General features: G+C 36.4%; 1 protein-coding gene across 2 annotated transcripts in view; it reads left to right on the forward strand.

Annotated features, from left to right (window-relative positions):
- The window catches only part of HEATR1 (HEAT repeat containing 1), a 55,995-nt gene that overhangs the window by 11,682 nt on the left and 27,731 nt on the right, over positions 1-16,582 (forward strand). For both annotated transcript variants that reach the window (XM_005539715.5, XM_074038933.1), the window contains exons 11-20: positions 308-425; positions 1,473-1,580; positions 4,395-4,490; positions 4,939-5,027; positions 5,956-6,167; positions 6,469-6,590; positions 7,186-7,377; positions 9,224-9,407; positions 9,552-9,688; positions 10,718-10,910. In XM_005539715.5, the coding sequence (XP_005539772.3) occupies positions 308-425; positions 1,473-1,580; positions 4,395-4,490; positions 4,939-5,027; positions 5,956-6,167; positions 6,469-6,590; positions 7,186-7,377; positions 9,224-9,407; positions 9,552-9,688; positions 10,718-10,910 (1,451 nt within the window). The remainder of the gene's footprint in view (positions 1-307; positions 426-1,472; positions 1,581-4,394; positions 4,491-4,938; positions 5,028-5,955; positions 6,168-6,468; positions 6,591-7,185; positions 7,378-9,223; positions 9,408-9,551; positions 9,689-10,717; positions 10,911-16,582) is intronic.

Genomic DNA, 16,582 nt, shown 5'->3' on the forward strand with positions numbered 1-16,582 from the left:
TTTTTAAATTTTTTCTTCAAGAAGGGTCGAGTATCGGAATTAAAACTATTTGAAATATAAGAGGAAATAGTGACTGTGTGGGGGCTATGGAGAGTATAATTTTTTATAGAGAGACTGTTTTGTTATTGGAGTAGTTATAGTAACAAATTTGACCAATATCATTTGGTTTTACATACAGCATTTGTTAAAATTCAAGTCGTAGTCTCAGTAATTTTTAAAATTTTATGTCTTTCCATTATATGTGTATGGTGTATGAGATTAATAAATTTATTAAGAGTAATGAATTCACTCTTTAATTGCTTCCCAGATACCCCAGAACGTTAGATGTTGTATTAGAGGAGCACTTAAAGGAAATTGCAGATCTGAAGAAACAAGAGCTTTTTCATCGGTTTGTTTCTCTTTCAACAAGTGGAGGAAAGTATCAGGTATGTTGTTCTCCAAGGGAATTACGACAATTTGGGGTATATTTGTATGGTTATGTGAAGAGATCCAGAAGGAAACTTGCCAGTTTTTTCCATGGTGTGGAAAATTTTACAGAGATGACCTTATATAGTTTGCCTGGTTGCCTGAAGTATGGCTCTGAGGCAGGAATAGAATAATTGGAGAAAGGTACAATAATTTGTACATAACCATGAACGTGATACTTATTTCAGGAAAAGTATTGTTGGAGAATTTTGTACGGGATATTCATTAAGAATCATCAGAGGACGGCCTCGTAGGTTTCTGGCGTCCTCTGTCTTTCAGCTAGGTCTATGCGTTCCAGTGTACCAGCCACAAATGGCTATTTATAGTATTGATTAGCAAGGGGGAGATGGGTTCTATTTCATGATCACATTAAAACTTGAGAAATTTTCTGGTGATTCAAGCCTAAAGCGTTATACTAGAAGTTAGACATTTAAGCAGAAGTTCTTTAATTAGCCTTAAAAACATAATTATGAAGAGAAATATGATTGTTTTAGTATTTCTCTTCCATAATTAGACTTTCATCTTTGATGGTGTTGCATTTCCGAATCAGGTTGATGGGTAGACTTCCTTTTTTGTCTAATTGCATAGGTGAACTAAGGTGTCACTAATTTGAGTGTCACTATTTGTTATAGCATGTAGATGAATTGCATTCTGTTTTCTGGGAGGTGCTGAAACAGTGATTTATCTTAGGTACTCTTTACTTTGGAATCAGATATGCATACAAAATACAAAATTACTTTGTAGAATTACTTCACCAAATTAAACCTACACAGACACAAGTATACGTGAAATCATACCACTAACAATACAAATTTTTTTCATCTGTTGCAACTCATATAATAATGTTCTAGAAACAAAGATTTTGCGTTTTTTTTTTGTTTTCTGTAGTTAGATGGTTGTTATTGAAAACGTTGGACAGTTTGGGGTGATTTTCTTTGGGTTTTATTCTTGATCGTAGACTGTTCAGATTAAGTGAAATAATTTGATAATTACGTTGAACCCTGTAGTTTTTAGCAGATTCTGATACTTCTTTGATGCTCAGCCTGAATCATCCACTTGCTCCTGTGAGACTTCTGGCCATTAATCATTTGAAAAAGATCATGAAAACATCAAAGGTTTGTTTCAGATTGCTTTTGTGTATGACTTTTTTTTTTTTTTCTTAATGATGAGCAGTGTAATTCTGAATAAGAAATTGGAGTTACTACCTAGAATTGATAGTGGATAATTGTACAGATGAGCTGAATAAACCTCATGAGAGTACTTACTTCAGACTAATATTTAGGACTGTGTGTGCCAATAGTCCCCATTTTGACAATAACCTAATAACTGCTTTTATGTTTCCACATTGACGGTTATTTGTTTATCTTTAGTGTTTTTCAAACTAGAGTTTGTAGATTAATTCACATAGGTTCATTAACTATCTGAGAATTTTTTTAGTTTTGAAATTTGATTTTGGGCTGGTCACAGCAGCTCATGCCTATAATCCCAACACTCTGTGAGAAGGATCACTTGAGCCCAAACGTTTGAGACCAACCTGGGCAACAAAGGGATACCCCCTTCTCTATAGGAAAATAAAAAAAATAAAAAATTAGCCAAGTTTGGTGGCACACGCTTGTGGTCGCAGCTACTTGAGAGGCTGAGGTAGGAGGATCTCTTGGGCGTGAGGTTGAGGCTGCAGTAAGCCACGATCATGCCACTGCTCTTCACCCTGGGTGACAGGGCAAGACCCTGTTTAAAGAAAAGCCAAGAAATTTGATTTTGATAGTCTTAATTTTAGATGAAGGCATATTTTGGGACATTTGGATGATAACTTTTGAACACTGTTCCGTGATTTGGGTACCTGCAGTTTCATTTGTCTTTAAAATGTAAGTGGCTTCAAATATGTATTGAGGCTGACTTTATTTGTAAATAATTTGGTCTAATTTGCATTTATACCAAAAGGCATTGGTATGAAGACTTGATAGTAATACAAATAGAATAGTAGTTTCCAAACTTTAGTCATTCAAGCAGTCCTTTTACAATTTTTGCTAAATTATAAATTGCCACTGATAGTAGTATTGTTTTCTCAAAATTTTTCATTTCAGATGGACTCATTATTTTTTTACATAGCCTTCAGATTGTGGGTGTGAGGTGCTAATTGTATATACATTTTACTACAGTTACTGTAATTAAAATAGGAATGCTCCATCTGTGTCATGTCTAAAATTATGCACCATGATTTGCATATTTGAGAAATTTCTGGAATAGAGTAAAGTGGTAACAGAGTTTAGTTTCCATGTAGCACATGGCAGTGTAAACATGCCGAACTCTCAAACTTGTGTCACAGCAATTATAGCCAGGTTCGTATTACAAGTAAAATCCTATGATCAGTAAAATTTAATTTCAGCTAATTACAATTAATCACACTAAATTCATCTTCATTTGAATTGTATTGGTTTTATAGAGTTTTTAGTATTTCCCTTGTAGATTAAAAAAAAATTTTTGTTTTGTGTTACCTGTATTTTAAGAAGTTATACTTAAAGTTGATATGTAAACAATAAACAATTTAAACAACATTTAGATCTTTGAGAAAGTTTCTTTAAAAGTGGCTGATGTAATATTCAGGTTTAAGAAACGTTGCTTTATTTGATCTGGCATGAATTCTGCTTTTATAAACTGCCAATAGGTTTATTTTGTTGATGTGTTAAATAATTTCATTGAATAATAGTCTTTGTTGTGATAGGAGGATTTTAGTGATAAGAAATTCTTCTGGAATAAAGGGGGAGTCCTGGAATCTTCTGTTTCTGCAGTTGTTCTCATCCTTCCTTCTTTTACTCTTACTGCCTTTCTCTCCCGTTCTCTGGATTTGGTTAGCTGCATACATTCAGTTTACAGGCTTGAGTATTGTAATTGCAGTTGATGTCTTCCTTTGCATACCATGTTTCATTTTCTTTTCTCCATCCATGACAGGACATAGGTTTTATTCTAAACTCCAGGTTCAGATATATGGCTGCTTATTAGCTCTTGAGGATTTTTTTTTTAAGTGATGGGGTCTTGCTATGTTATCGAGGCTGGCCTCAAACTCCTGGGTTTAAGCAGTCCTCCCACCTCAGCCTCCAGAGTAGCTGGGATTATAGACATGCACCACTGTGCCTGAATAACTTAATCTTTGTGAATTCTATGAATTTTCATTTTTCTCCCAACAGAGTGACCTATGTTTTTTATATTATTTAGTTGCCTGCCACATACTGATAGGGATATATTCAGGTTGGTTAGCAGGCTTATTTTTTTTCTCTGTGAATGAATAGACATTGTTTTCTTTTATTCATTATGTTTGAAAAATGATCTCTATTTTTGGCAGACTGGCCTTGTAGTACATGTCCTTATCCTTGTAAAAATTTAGATAATACTAGCTAACTTCTAACAGTACTTATGTGTAAAGCACTCTGCTACAGACTGACATGTATTTTTTAATCTTCTAACAACCCTTGGAGGTAGGTATTATTATTAAGAAACCTGTTTAAAGGTGGGATTAGTGAGATCCAGAAAGGTTAAGTGACTTGACTAAGTCACACAGCTAGTAAGTGGTAGAGCTCGGATTTAAATTAGACATTCTTATTCTTTAGTCTATACCCTGTCAATATCTGGGCTCTCACTTTAATAAGATGAACTCCTTAATTACAAAAACTATATTTGGAGTATATCATATTTACTATATTTACTGTATTTTCACCGAAAACTTGAAAAAAAATTATACCAAACAATTATTAATCTCGAAAGGCCCTTAGCGATTACCTAGTTCTAGTGTGTTTCAGTCCTCATCCAGAGCAGAGCCTGTGTTAGACTGTTATTCTGGAGTGTTTTTCACAAAACCATACTTCCTTTCTAGTGCAAAGCCTTAAGAGATTTTTAGCAACAGCTAAATTAATTTTTTTTCTTTTATTGCTCAGGAGGGTGTTGATGAGTCTTTCATAAAAGAAGCTGTTTTAGCCCGATTAGATGATGATAATATAGATGTTGTTTTGTCGGCTGTAAGTGCTTTTGAGGTGAGTGAATTTGTCATTTGTTGAGATAAACAATTTTGTAAATTTTCTTGCCCTTCTCACGTGATTCTCTGCTGGAGACTAGAGTATTTTTGGAAATTATTTTTCCATGGGAAATTTGTTCTCTGGAGAGCACCGACTTAAGTCTGGTTAGGAGAAACTCATAGGAATTCACAATGTAATATATTAAATATATATGGAAGTTGTTCAAACAGGAAATGTTTTGTGAATTTTTATATTGCTTTTAACATATTTTTATCAATAGCAAATACCTTGGGACCATTGTCTTACGAATGCCACTTTTGAGAAATACGTCTTAAAACTTTTAAGTTGTACTAGGATTCCTGGGAGAAATTCCTTATAATTCATTCTTTTTAAAATTTGCATTTAAAAAACACCATGTATGTTTGAAGCAAGTACAAATCTACTGATGGATATTTTTTCCCTTTAGATTTTCAAAGAACATTTCACTGCAGAAGTGACGATTTCAAATCTTCTGAATCTCTTTCAAAGAGCGGAACTTTCAAAGAATAGAGAATGGTATGTATTCATTTCTCCTCATACTATTTTGAATTGATTAAGTTCTTATATCAGATTCTTTCTATTTCTTCTTTTTTTTTTTTTAAGGCTTTGATTACATGACCCCTTTATTGTGGTAGTAGAACAGATCTTAATGTAATACTTTTTTTCATTATACAGTTAATTAATTTGTGTTTGTGTGTGTTCATTATACTATTCTCTGTGTTTGGAATTTCTCTTAAAAAAATGCAAAAGGAAATACATAATGGATGATACTGAATTCTGGGAAGTAAGATGGGAAGGACTTTCTAATTTTCTACTTTATAATTAAAAACATACCAATGTATTAAACAAATTAAAAAATAAGTTCAGAGACACATGATACCATCTGTGGTAAGTTTTTAATGAGCTCTGTTTATTTCATTTTTGGCACCAAAGCTTTTTGCAAGAAAAAGTAAGTAAGCTCCATAGAGGATGACAGTGTGTCTTACGTGTTTTTGTGTCTATCATATGGGTAGATATCTATCATGTAGGATGTGCTTGGTTCATTTTCTTTGAATGCCTGAGTGAATCTGATTTCCAGTAGAGTTGAGACATCTGGTGTGATATGTCTTATGTTATAGTTAACCTCTAGTGATTTCTCTAAGAAAAATTATTATTTTTTTTAAGATTAGACAGGATGAACAGATTAAAAGTATTGTTGGCCAGGCACAGTGGCTCATGCCTATAATCCCCGTGCTTGTACAAGAAATAAATAAATAAAAATATTGTCACAGATAACTCTATTATTGACATGGATTTTAAGTGGTGTCTTAGTGTGTCTGAATAATAGTTTTGGTCAGGAGACCAGGATATTGTCAGTTTAGCTGGAGTAATGTAATGATGAATTTTTGCCCAGTTGAAGCCTTCCAATGTGTCTTTCAACCAAATGTGCTTGCATGTCTTTTAGGTACAAGGTACTTAAGATAGCAGCTGACATATTAATTAAAGAAGAGATACTAAGTGAAAATGATCGGTTGTCAAATCAGGTGGTTGTATGTTTGCTGCCATTTATGGTTATCAATAATGATGACATGGAATCTGCTGAGATGAAAATTGCTATATATTTATCAAAATCAGGAATCTGCTCTCTGCACCCTCTATTAAGAGGCTGGGAAGAAGGTAAAAAATTTAGTTATTTTTTAGAAAAAGTAAACAAATAGTACAAAAGAAAACAAAGAAAATTTAAAATTTATTGTTTGTCATGTTATATGCCAGTAAGGTCTTTTAAAAGTTTTGCCAAGATAAAAAGTATACAGTGAGAAGGAAGCCAATTCATAGATAGACAAATTCAGAATTGGATATAAGGAAAAATAAAAAGCAAGCCTTACATAAAAAATAGTAAACTGTTTGCCTGAATTCTTCATATGATTCTTTGATGTTGGTGACATAAAAGCTCTCTGCATTCAATTTTACTTTACAGCTCTTGAAAATGTGATTAAAAGCACAAAGCCAGGAAAACTAACTGGCGTAGCAAATCAGAAGATGATTGAGTTGTTAGCTGATAATATAAATTTAGGAGATCCTTCTTTAATGTTAAAGATGGTAAGTATGCCGTGAAAGTCCAACCCCTGGATTTCTTTCTCATACTCTTATTAAATTCGCAGCTTTTGCTTTACTAGATTTTTCTTCAAAAAAAATTTTTTTTTCATTCTTGAGTACTTGGTTTTACTTTAAACATTACAGTGTTGTTTAATAAATTCTGTGCAATGTTTGAAATCTTTAACATTTTATATATTTGTTCAATGTGGATCCATATCACACCCATAAGAATATATCCTTTTGACCATCATTTTCTCTCATTCCCTTTTAAAATATTAGTGTTTTTGTTGTTGTTAAAATAGCAAAATATAATCCCAAAGAGGAGAGAATTATCTTTGCCTTAGTAAATAAACCTTTGTAAAGGTATTAGATGTGTGATTTAAATACATTAACCAGTTGGCAAGTGCAATTATGTTCATTACAATTTCTGACATTATTCTTGTAATTACTTAGAAATCAGTGCTTAGTACTTTATAAAGGCTTTCTATTTGTCATCTCACTTTAAATGTAAAACACAATACCTAGATAGACCTGAGTTGGAAAAATTGTTTTATGAAAGTCAGGAGCAACTAGTGATAGAGTGTGTTTATTTTTCAAGGTGGAGGATTTAATAAGCCTGGGTGAGGAGGAGTCCGTTAACCAGAAGCAGAAAGTAACGTTTCACGTGGTCATGTCTGTGCTCGTCTCTTGTTGTTCATCTTTAAAAGAAACCCACTTTCCATTTGCGATAAGAGTCTTCAGTTTGTTGCAGAAAAAAATAAAGAAGCTTGAAAGTGTCATTACTGCAGTGGTAAGGAAAGCAGAATCTCCAAAAAGTGGAATGTTGAGTAAAGCAACAGCCTGGCCCATTAGTCACAGCCAAACTGGAAATCAGAGGCGAGATGTTGAGTTTGTGGATACTGGCTGGATGAAATGTGAAGCAGTCTTGGGTAGAAGTGATAGTCAACTAGGCACTCCCTTGCTTTTGCAGAAAGTTTAGTTGAATTATAAAATTTCAGGGTTGCAATATTTTGTATCTGATGCCTGACTCTCCTCTCTTTTATTGTCTTTATTGGATAATTACCCAAGCTACACCTAACTACCTCTAGTGATGAAGAAATTCACTTGGTGTGTTAGTGCTTGAACAAAATACTATTTCATTCCATTGTTTACTAAAAATAGATCTTTTAGGCTTTAAACAATTTTAATATTACATAGATGTGTATCTGTCCAGCCTACTACTGTCTTTGATAGTATTACTGAGGGACATGTTTCAGCTGTTTATATTTTTACTTCATGACACATTTTGAGGTAGCAAGACTGTTTTTTTTTTTAAATATCTGCTATATGTAAGTATTTTGTTTTTATTTGTCCTCCAAATTTTAGAGGGCTTCTCATTATAGGATTTACTAAATGAATTATATCTTTTTCACATTTACATATACCCCCAGGATTTTATAAGTTCTGATCATGGCCATTGTTAGCTAAAATTTGTAAACTTTAAAAAGAGTAAAATCTTCATATTTTGAAAAATAGCCCAGATAGTCCGTTCTTAACTTCTAATTTCTTGGTGTCTTTTGTGAAGTGTGATGACCTGAACTGTACTGGTTCTCAGTGGTAAAAGTATGGACAAATTGATTGTTTTATTATACATGTGTAGATAACAGGTTATTTTATATTGCTTTAGTTTTAATACCCTTTCTCGATGTCATGAGCATATTTTTGCCTGTAGCAGCACATTGAGTTAATCAAATCCCTCACTGGAGATGTTGCATTGTAAATCTGGCTTTGGATTATTTTCCTGCTAAGTTATTACTCTGCTCTGGTTGTACAGAGTCACATTTGTCATTTTCTTACACCTGTTCTTCTGCATTCTTTCGGCATTTACAGTATAATTTCTGAACACCTGACATTTTGCTACTTGTTTAAAATTATCTGCAGGTTTGGAAATTTTACTGTGTTTACCTTATTCAGATGAGTGGTAAAACAGTGAAATGAAAGAAGTCCCTTTAACTATGTCTTGGCAATCCAACTCTTTATCTTCCTGTTTTTAAATAGGCCTATTTTGGCCAGGCACGGTAGCTCACGCCTGTAATCCCAGCACTTTGGGACACTGAGGCGGGTGGATCACTTGAGGACAGGAGTTCGAGACCAACCTGGCCAACATGGTGAAACCTCATCTCTACTAAAGATACAAAAATTAGCCAGGCATGATAGCGGATGCCTGTAATCCTACCTACTCGGGAGGCTGAAGCAGGAGAATCGCTTGAACCTGGGAAGCGGAGGTTGCAGTGAGCTGAGATTGTGCCACTGCACTCTAGCCTGGGCAACAAACAGAGCCAGACCCCGTCTCAAAAAAAAAAAAAAAAGAAATATGCCTATTTATTCCTACCCTTTATTGGATAAACAGTTTATATGAGTAAAGTTTGTTTAATGTTTTAAGGTAAGACATAGATAAAATTTAACTTAACTTTGTCTTTCCTTGTGAATGGTGATAGTTAGACCTCTTTAAAAATCTGATGAAAGCAGGTCTATTAATCCTTTCCCCACCAAAATACACACATAAACAAAACTTTTGCATATTTTGCAGAGGAATTCATTAACCCATGTTCAGAACCCTTAGTTTGTACTAGTTTTTGTTTCCTTTAACATTTCAGGAAATCCCCTCAGAATGGCACATTGAACTGATGTTAGACAGAGGGATACCAGCGGAGCTGTGGGCACATTATGTAGAAGAGCTCAACAGCACTCAGAGGATGGCCGTGGAGGACTCGGTTTTTCTTGTATTTTCCCTGAAAAATTTTATTTATGCACTGAAAGCACCTAAATCTTTTCCTAAAGGTAAGATACAAGCTGTGAATCTTTTAAATGTGATACTCTGCAAAACTGAATGATTGACTCCACAGTGACTGCTTGTCTTGAATAAAAAGCTGCCGGCATGTTCATGCAGGGCTGTGCATCGTTTCTCTTTCCATGTCCATGTAGGTGACATATGGTGGAATCCTGAACAAATGAAAGAAGACAGCAGGGACTATCTGCACTTGCTCATTGGGCTCTTTGAGATGATGCTCAATGGTGCCGATGCTGTTCATTTCAGAGTTCTGATGAAACTTTTCATAAAGGTACAAGGCTCATCCTTTTCGGGCGTACTCTACCCTTAAAGAAGATATGGCTGGCTGAGTGCAGTGGCTCATTCCTGTAATCCCAGCACTTTGGGAGGCCGAGGCGAATGGATCACTTGAGGTCAGGAGTTCGAGACTAGCCTGGCCAACATGATGAAACCCCATTTCTACTAAAAATACAAAAATTAGCTGGGCGTGGTGGCGGGGTCTATAATCCCAGCTACTTGGAAGGCAGAAGCAGGAGAATTCGCTTGAACCCGGGGAGGCAGAGCTTGCAGTGAACCGAGATCACACCACCGCACTCTAGCCTGGGCGACAGAGTGAGACTCTGTCTCAAAAAAAGAAATATTGTGGGTTATTTTGGTTATGTCAGTTTATAATGTAAATGAAAGTAGACTTCTAAACAGTGAAGAGTATATAATAGTAAGCACAGGCCCTGTGAAAGAGTACGATCACGATACTAATCGGTAGGTTGAATAGAAACTAACATTTCTACACTCCTACTAGTATGTTAAGCCCATTACTATATTTAAAAATAACAACAGCCCAGTCTTTTTGATTGGTTAATACCATTTAGAAATGTGAATACTGATGTTCGAGAGGTTATTTAGCAGATGTGAAGTTACTCAGGAAATTTCATCCCCAGCACCAGTGACCTCCATGTTGCCAGGCCCAGTGGTCAGTTCCTGTTCTTGCCTGACTTGTTCTCTGTACAGCATTTGACATTGAGTTGGCATTGCTAACCACATTGTTGAAGCATTTTCTTAATTAGGCATCCCAGATACTGCTCTTGTCTTGGTTCTCAGTGTTTTCAAGTGCAAAGTTATAGTGAAGCTTCTGAATATCACTCTTCATTGACATCTTCCCAGTTCATTAAAACATAGAGTATAGAATAATTTGAAATGATTAGACAAAGCAAAACATTGCCTTAAATTATTTGTTTCTTTATAATTGTACACTAGTGAAAGAGGATTTGGAACCAACTTATTTGAGTAAGAATTAAAAGTTTGCTCTTTTTTTTGTGATTAGGTACATCTAGAAGATGTTTTTCAGTTATTCAAGTTCTCTTCTGTTTTATGGACCTATGGTTCTAGCCTTTCAAATCCACTTAACTGCAATGTGAAAACAGTGCTGCAGACTCAAGCTCTTTATGTGGGCTCTGCAGTGCTCTCTTCTCAGAAGACACAGTGTAAACACCAACTGGCATCCATATCTTCTCCAGGTATTAAAAGTAGCATTGTTACGTTTTGTCATGACCAACTGTTCATGCTTGCTTTATATGGTTTATGTAGTTTGGAAAATTATAACTTAAAAAATAGCAGAGAGTGGGCCTAGTGGCTCATGTCTGTAATCCCAGCACTTTGGGAGGCCGAGGCAGGTGGATCATGAGATCAGGAGATCGAGACCATCCTGGCCAACATGGTGAAGCCCTGTCTGTACTAAAAATACAAAAATTAGCTGGACATGGTGGCACATGCCCGTAATCCCATACTCGGGAGGCTGAGGCAGGAGAATTGCTTGAACCAGGGAATTGGAGGTTGCAGTGAGCTGAGATCATGCCACTGCACTCCAGCTTGGCGACAGAGCGAGATTCCATCTCGAAAAAAAAAAAATCTATAAAGCCCAGGCAAGGTGGCTCACGCCTATAGTCTCAGCACTTTGGGAGGCTAAGGCAGGAGGATCACTTGAGGCCAGGAGTTCAAGACCAGCTTGGACAACATGATGAGATCCTGCCTCTACAAAAAATACAAAAATTAGGTGGGCGTGATGGTGCGCGCCTGTAGTCCCAGCTACTCAGGTGCCTGAGGTAGGAGGATAGCTTGTGCCTGGGAGGTCAAGGCTGCAGTGAGCTGTGATTGCACCACCATACTCCAAACTAAGCAACAGTGCGAGACCCTATCTCAAAAAAACAACAAAAAAAATTGTACATCTATACATATTTCTGGTTACTTCTAAGTGTTGCTTTTAAGTTATTAGTGTCACTTGCAAAATCTCACCAAACAGAAAAGTTTAACAATAGAAATGGCAGGTGATTATATGAGTTCTTAATAATCAGCTATTCATTTTCTGAGCTGTAGCAGCAGTAGGGTTAGATATGGAAGTCAGATCATCATAATACAATTTAATAATGAACTAATAAAAACAAAACCCTCCTGCATTTATCTCTTATCAGGCAAAAATCATATTCAGGTTCGGCATTCTCTAATGAAATATCTATCTGAAAGTTAAGTTTTTTTATAACGTGGAATTGCAGATTTTGCAAAAGATGCAGAATTTCATGAAACAATGACTGCGGTATTGAAAAGTGGGTTGACTCAGAGCTATTGGCATGAGGGGATGTGGCAAAATTAGATCAAAGAAGAATGGTTGAAGATGAAAAAGTTGATTAGAATAATGACATGATTGATGCTTCAAACTGGAATGTTATTAATATCAGAGGCATAAGAGTGGCCCTGAGGAAATTTGAAGATGTCCTTGGTTGTTTTTTTTTTTTAATTCCAAAATTACTCTTTGTAAATGTTCTGTGAAAGCAAGGTAGATGATCGTATACTTTTCCCTGAACAATTTCTCAGTGTTTATTTTTTATTAGTTCTTTGAAAGAGCACATAACTACATTTATAACCAAATTTTGTTGCATCTAAAGTAATGTAGATATGTAATTTCAAGTTTTATTTCTAAAATAAAATTCCATAAAAGTAATTTTTTTATTGACTTACAAAATTTCGATCTTTATTTTAGGTGAGTTTACTGTTAAGGTTTTTCTAGTTATATTTGGATAAGAACAACTCCCTATACATTTTTTAACTTTAATTTTTCAATTAATATGTTAGGGACATCTTTCCATATTAATAAATGGAAAAATTTATCTTTTTATAACTGCCTGCAGAGTATTCCATTGTACGGAGATAGCAATTTATTCAAATAGTTATTTTCTCCTAAACTTGTGGGTTTTCAAAAAGGTATATATATTTTATTTAGAGATAACTATTTCAGTTTTCCAATTCGGTATTAAATGTTTACTGTCCTTTGACAGTGGCCTCTGAGTAATATATGTCATTTTGACTATAAGTAGCAAGATGGAAGAACTTCACTTTTCCACTGGTATTGCTGCTAGACAGGCTGCCTGCCTCCCACTGCTGCCCTGTCATCCGTCTCCTCCTGCCTGCCTGACGTACTTTGCATTTATGCTGTGTACACCGGTTGCAGTACTCCTGAACACAGGAGAGATGCACCTCGTTCTACTTGGAAGTTCAAAGACCAGACACTCGAGTCGCCTCAAGTGGAAGGCCGCTTATTGCGCATGCCCTGCGGGCTCTCCACTTTAGGGCTGCAGTGAGCTTCTAGCCCCACCTTATCTGTGAAGAGTCTAGGAATTATTGGTTGGCATCTGTTTTAATATATTTACAAAAATGTAGTGTTCATAAGTAAAACATGATATCATGTAATATAACATTAATGATACATAAATGTGTTTATATTACTAAATTTTTGTGTTCAGAAGTAAAAGGCAATACAATGTTATATGATATTATAATCATACAACATGACATAGTAATATAACACAATATTATGAGTTTTTGTCAGTAGCTTGGTAATCTAACCACCATTTATTATTTTCTATGCAGGTATGTATTATAAAAAGTCTTGCACATAGCAAGTCTTTGTTAAATGAATAAATACAATCTATTCTTTTTTTTTTTTTTTTTTTTTAAAGAGACATAGTCTCACTTTGTTACCTAGGCTGGTAGTGCAGTGTCGTGATCTTGGCTCACTGCAACCTCCCCCTCCCAGGTTCAAGCAATTCTCTTGCCCCATCCTCCCGAGTATCTGGGATTACAGGCACGCACCACCACACCCGGCTAATTTTTATATTTTTAGTAGAGACGGGGTTTCACCATGGTGGCCAGGCTTGTCTTGAACTCCTGACCTCAGGTGATCCACCCGCCTTGGCCTCCCAAAGTTCTGGAATGACAGGCATGAGCCACTGCGCCCAGCCAATACAAATCTATTCCTCCTGTCATTTGTGAGATTGTTGCAGTAAACTGAGGAACAGAGAGACAGATATGGGAGAATAGGAAGAATTTATTTTAGGATACGCACCAGCTTAGCGGATTCATATCCAAAAAGCTGAGCCTCGAACAAAGACGGAGTGGGGCCTTTTATAAGCAGGCTTACAAAAGCAAAACAAAGGCCGTTAATCATACAGTGCATAACTTGGGGCCTTGCATACCTTGTGGCCTTGTAGCTGCAGCGAAAGAAAAACAAGAACTGGCTAAACACAGACATTTGTAAAACAGTCATGCTTCAGAGGCCAGGGAAAGGAGTAACAGTAAAGGAATTTGTCTTTCTCTCTTTTTTTTTTTTTTCCTTCGACCTTGCTCTAGGGGGGTGCGGGGGGTGTCTGGAGCCCATTCCTTTGGCCTTGGCTTTTCAGACACCGTTGTCTTATAGCTGTCCTTGAAGTGAGCTGCTAAGCAGAAGAAAACTTGTTTCTTTTATTTTTAACCCTTGCCTATCCTGTTACTTTTGTTGGAGTGAATGAATGCATATTTATTTTTAAATCTCTGCCTCAAGATGGGGGCTGCCTTTCATTTATTTTTTATGTCAAATCAATGTATTAAATCTATTTTTATGTTTAAAAGCAAACTCAGGTATTTTTTATTTTTACATAAAAACATGCTAGTGTAGATCTAGATAAAAGTAGTTGAAAGAATGAAATCACATAGACTTTTAAATGAAAGAACAAAAATTCTATAAGCTGATCATTTAAGTAAGTGGCTATAATTTTTGTTGGGTTCTAGTATCTTACTTGAACATGATAACTTTGGTAGTTGGTACTTTGAATTTGTCCTTGAATTTGGATATTGTAGAAGCTGTCCTTCACTCTTCAGGGAATATTACCAAATAGATATTTTGGCCCAAGCCTGCCCCTTGTGTGAATTAAATGTTCCAGCTATTTGTCCTTGACTTTGTTTTGTAAATTAACCATGTGAAAACCAGAAAGGATTTCCAGCTTTCATAGATGATACAGGTTGAGTGTCTCTTATCCAACGTGCTTGGGACCAAAAGTGTTTGGGACTTCAGATTTTTTCAGATTTTAGAATATTTGCATCTACATAATATAATATTTTGGCATTGGGACCCGGGTCTGACCACAATACATTTATGTTTTATATACACCTTTTGCACATAGCCTGAAGGTAATTTTATACAATTTTTTTTTTTTTTTTTTTTTTTTTTTTTGAGACGGAGTCTCGCTCTGTCGCCCAGGCTGGAGTGCAGTGGCGCGATCTCGGCTCACTGCAAGCTCCGCCTCCCGGGTTCACGCCATTCTCCTGCCTCAGCCTCCCGAGTAGCTGGGACTACAGGCGCCCACAACCGCGCCCGGCTAATTTTTTGTATTTTTTAGTAGAGACGGGGTTTCACCGTGGTCTCGATCTCCTGACCTTGTGATCCGCCCGCCTCGGCCTCCCAAAGTGCTTTTTTTATTTTAGGAGACAGCGTCACACTTTGTTGCCCAGGGTGTAGTGCAGTGGTGCAATCTCAGCTCATTGCAACCTCTCCCCACCCCCTCCACCCAGGCCCAAGCGGTCCTCCTACCTTAGCCTCGCAAGTACACGTGCCACCATGCCCAGCTAAGTTTTTATATTTTTGGTAGAGACAGGGTTTCGCTATATTGCCTAGGCTGAGCTCCTGAGCTCAAGTGATCCACCTGCCGTGGCCTCCCAGGTGCTGGGATTATAGGTGTGAGGCACCATACCCAGCCCTGTTTCAGTTTTTAATTGCAGCCTTGAACTCCTCGGCTCAAGTCATCCTCCCATCTCAGCCTCCCTCATAGCTAGGACTATAGGCCTGCGCCACCATGCCTTACTAATTTTCTTGTTAAATTTTTTGTGGAGACGGAGTCTTGGTGATGTTGCCCAGACTAGTCTTGAACTCCTGGCCTCAAGTGATCCTCCTGCCTCAGCCTCCCAAAGTGCTGGGATTATAGGCATGAGCCTCTGCCCATCCTGTTTTATACAATATTTTAAATTTGTGCTTGAAACAAAGTTTGGGTACATTGACCCATTTTACTATCCTTTGTGGGCATGCTTGTGTGGAAGAATTTCAGTTTTGTGAAAAAGATACATTGCAGCTGCAGGGGGCTGGCTCTGTCTTTTCTTCAGTGGGGACGCTGAATAAACAGTTGTATGCCTGCATTTTCACTGCAGCCCGTCACGAGATCAGGTGTGGAATTTTCATATTGTCGTATGTCATATTGGTGCTCTGAAAATTTGAGATTTTGGATTTCTGGATCAACATTGCTCCGCCTATATGGACTTCTTAGGCAGGTTTGAAAGCTTGTCAAGCTTTATCTTAGTATTTCAGAAATGGAAAGTATAATTGATAATTTCTAGCAAAATATAAATGACTGTAGTTTGCTGCAGTGGATATGAAATAAAGCTTAAATAACTAATTACTGTAAAAGGAACTTAGGTACCTCTTTGTTCCAAAGACATCTTTTTAAAAACCCTAGCGCAGTTGGTCTCACAGATGCATTCTTACCAGATCTTTGAAGCAGATTTTTTCAATGTTGTTGAACTGGGCAGGGCATAGAGAAGGGAGGCTTCCAGATTCTTCGTTTAAAACTAGCATAACATTGAAAATTCAGAAAGCCTACAGACAAAAGACTATATAGGCCATGTTGCTTTGAATAATGTTATGTAAAAATCCTAAATAAAATATTTGCAAATAGGCTTTAGCAGCATATTTATAAAAATCATTTACATAGTTAGAGTTCATGCCCAGAACATAAAATTGGTTCAGTAAAAGGAACTATGTTAATATATAATTGACTATGTCAGTGAAGGACAAAACCCATAAAATGTCCAAATATTTGAAAAGGCATTAGCC

The sequence above is a fragment of the Macaca fascicularis genome, chromosome 1 (genome assembly GCF_037993035.2).
Source record: "Macaca fascicularis isolate 582-1 chromosome 1, T2T-MFA8v1.1".
Lineage (NCBI taxonomy): Eukaryota > Metazoa > Chordata > Mammalia > Primates > Cercopithecidae > Macaca > Macaca fascicularis.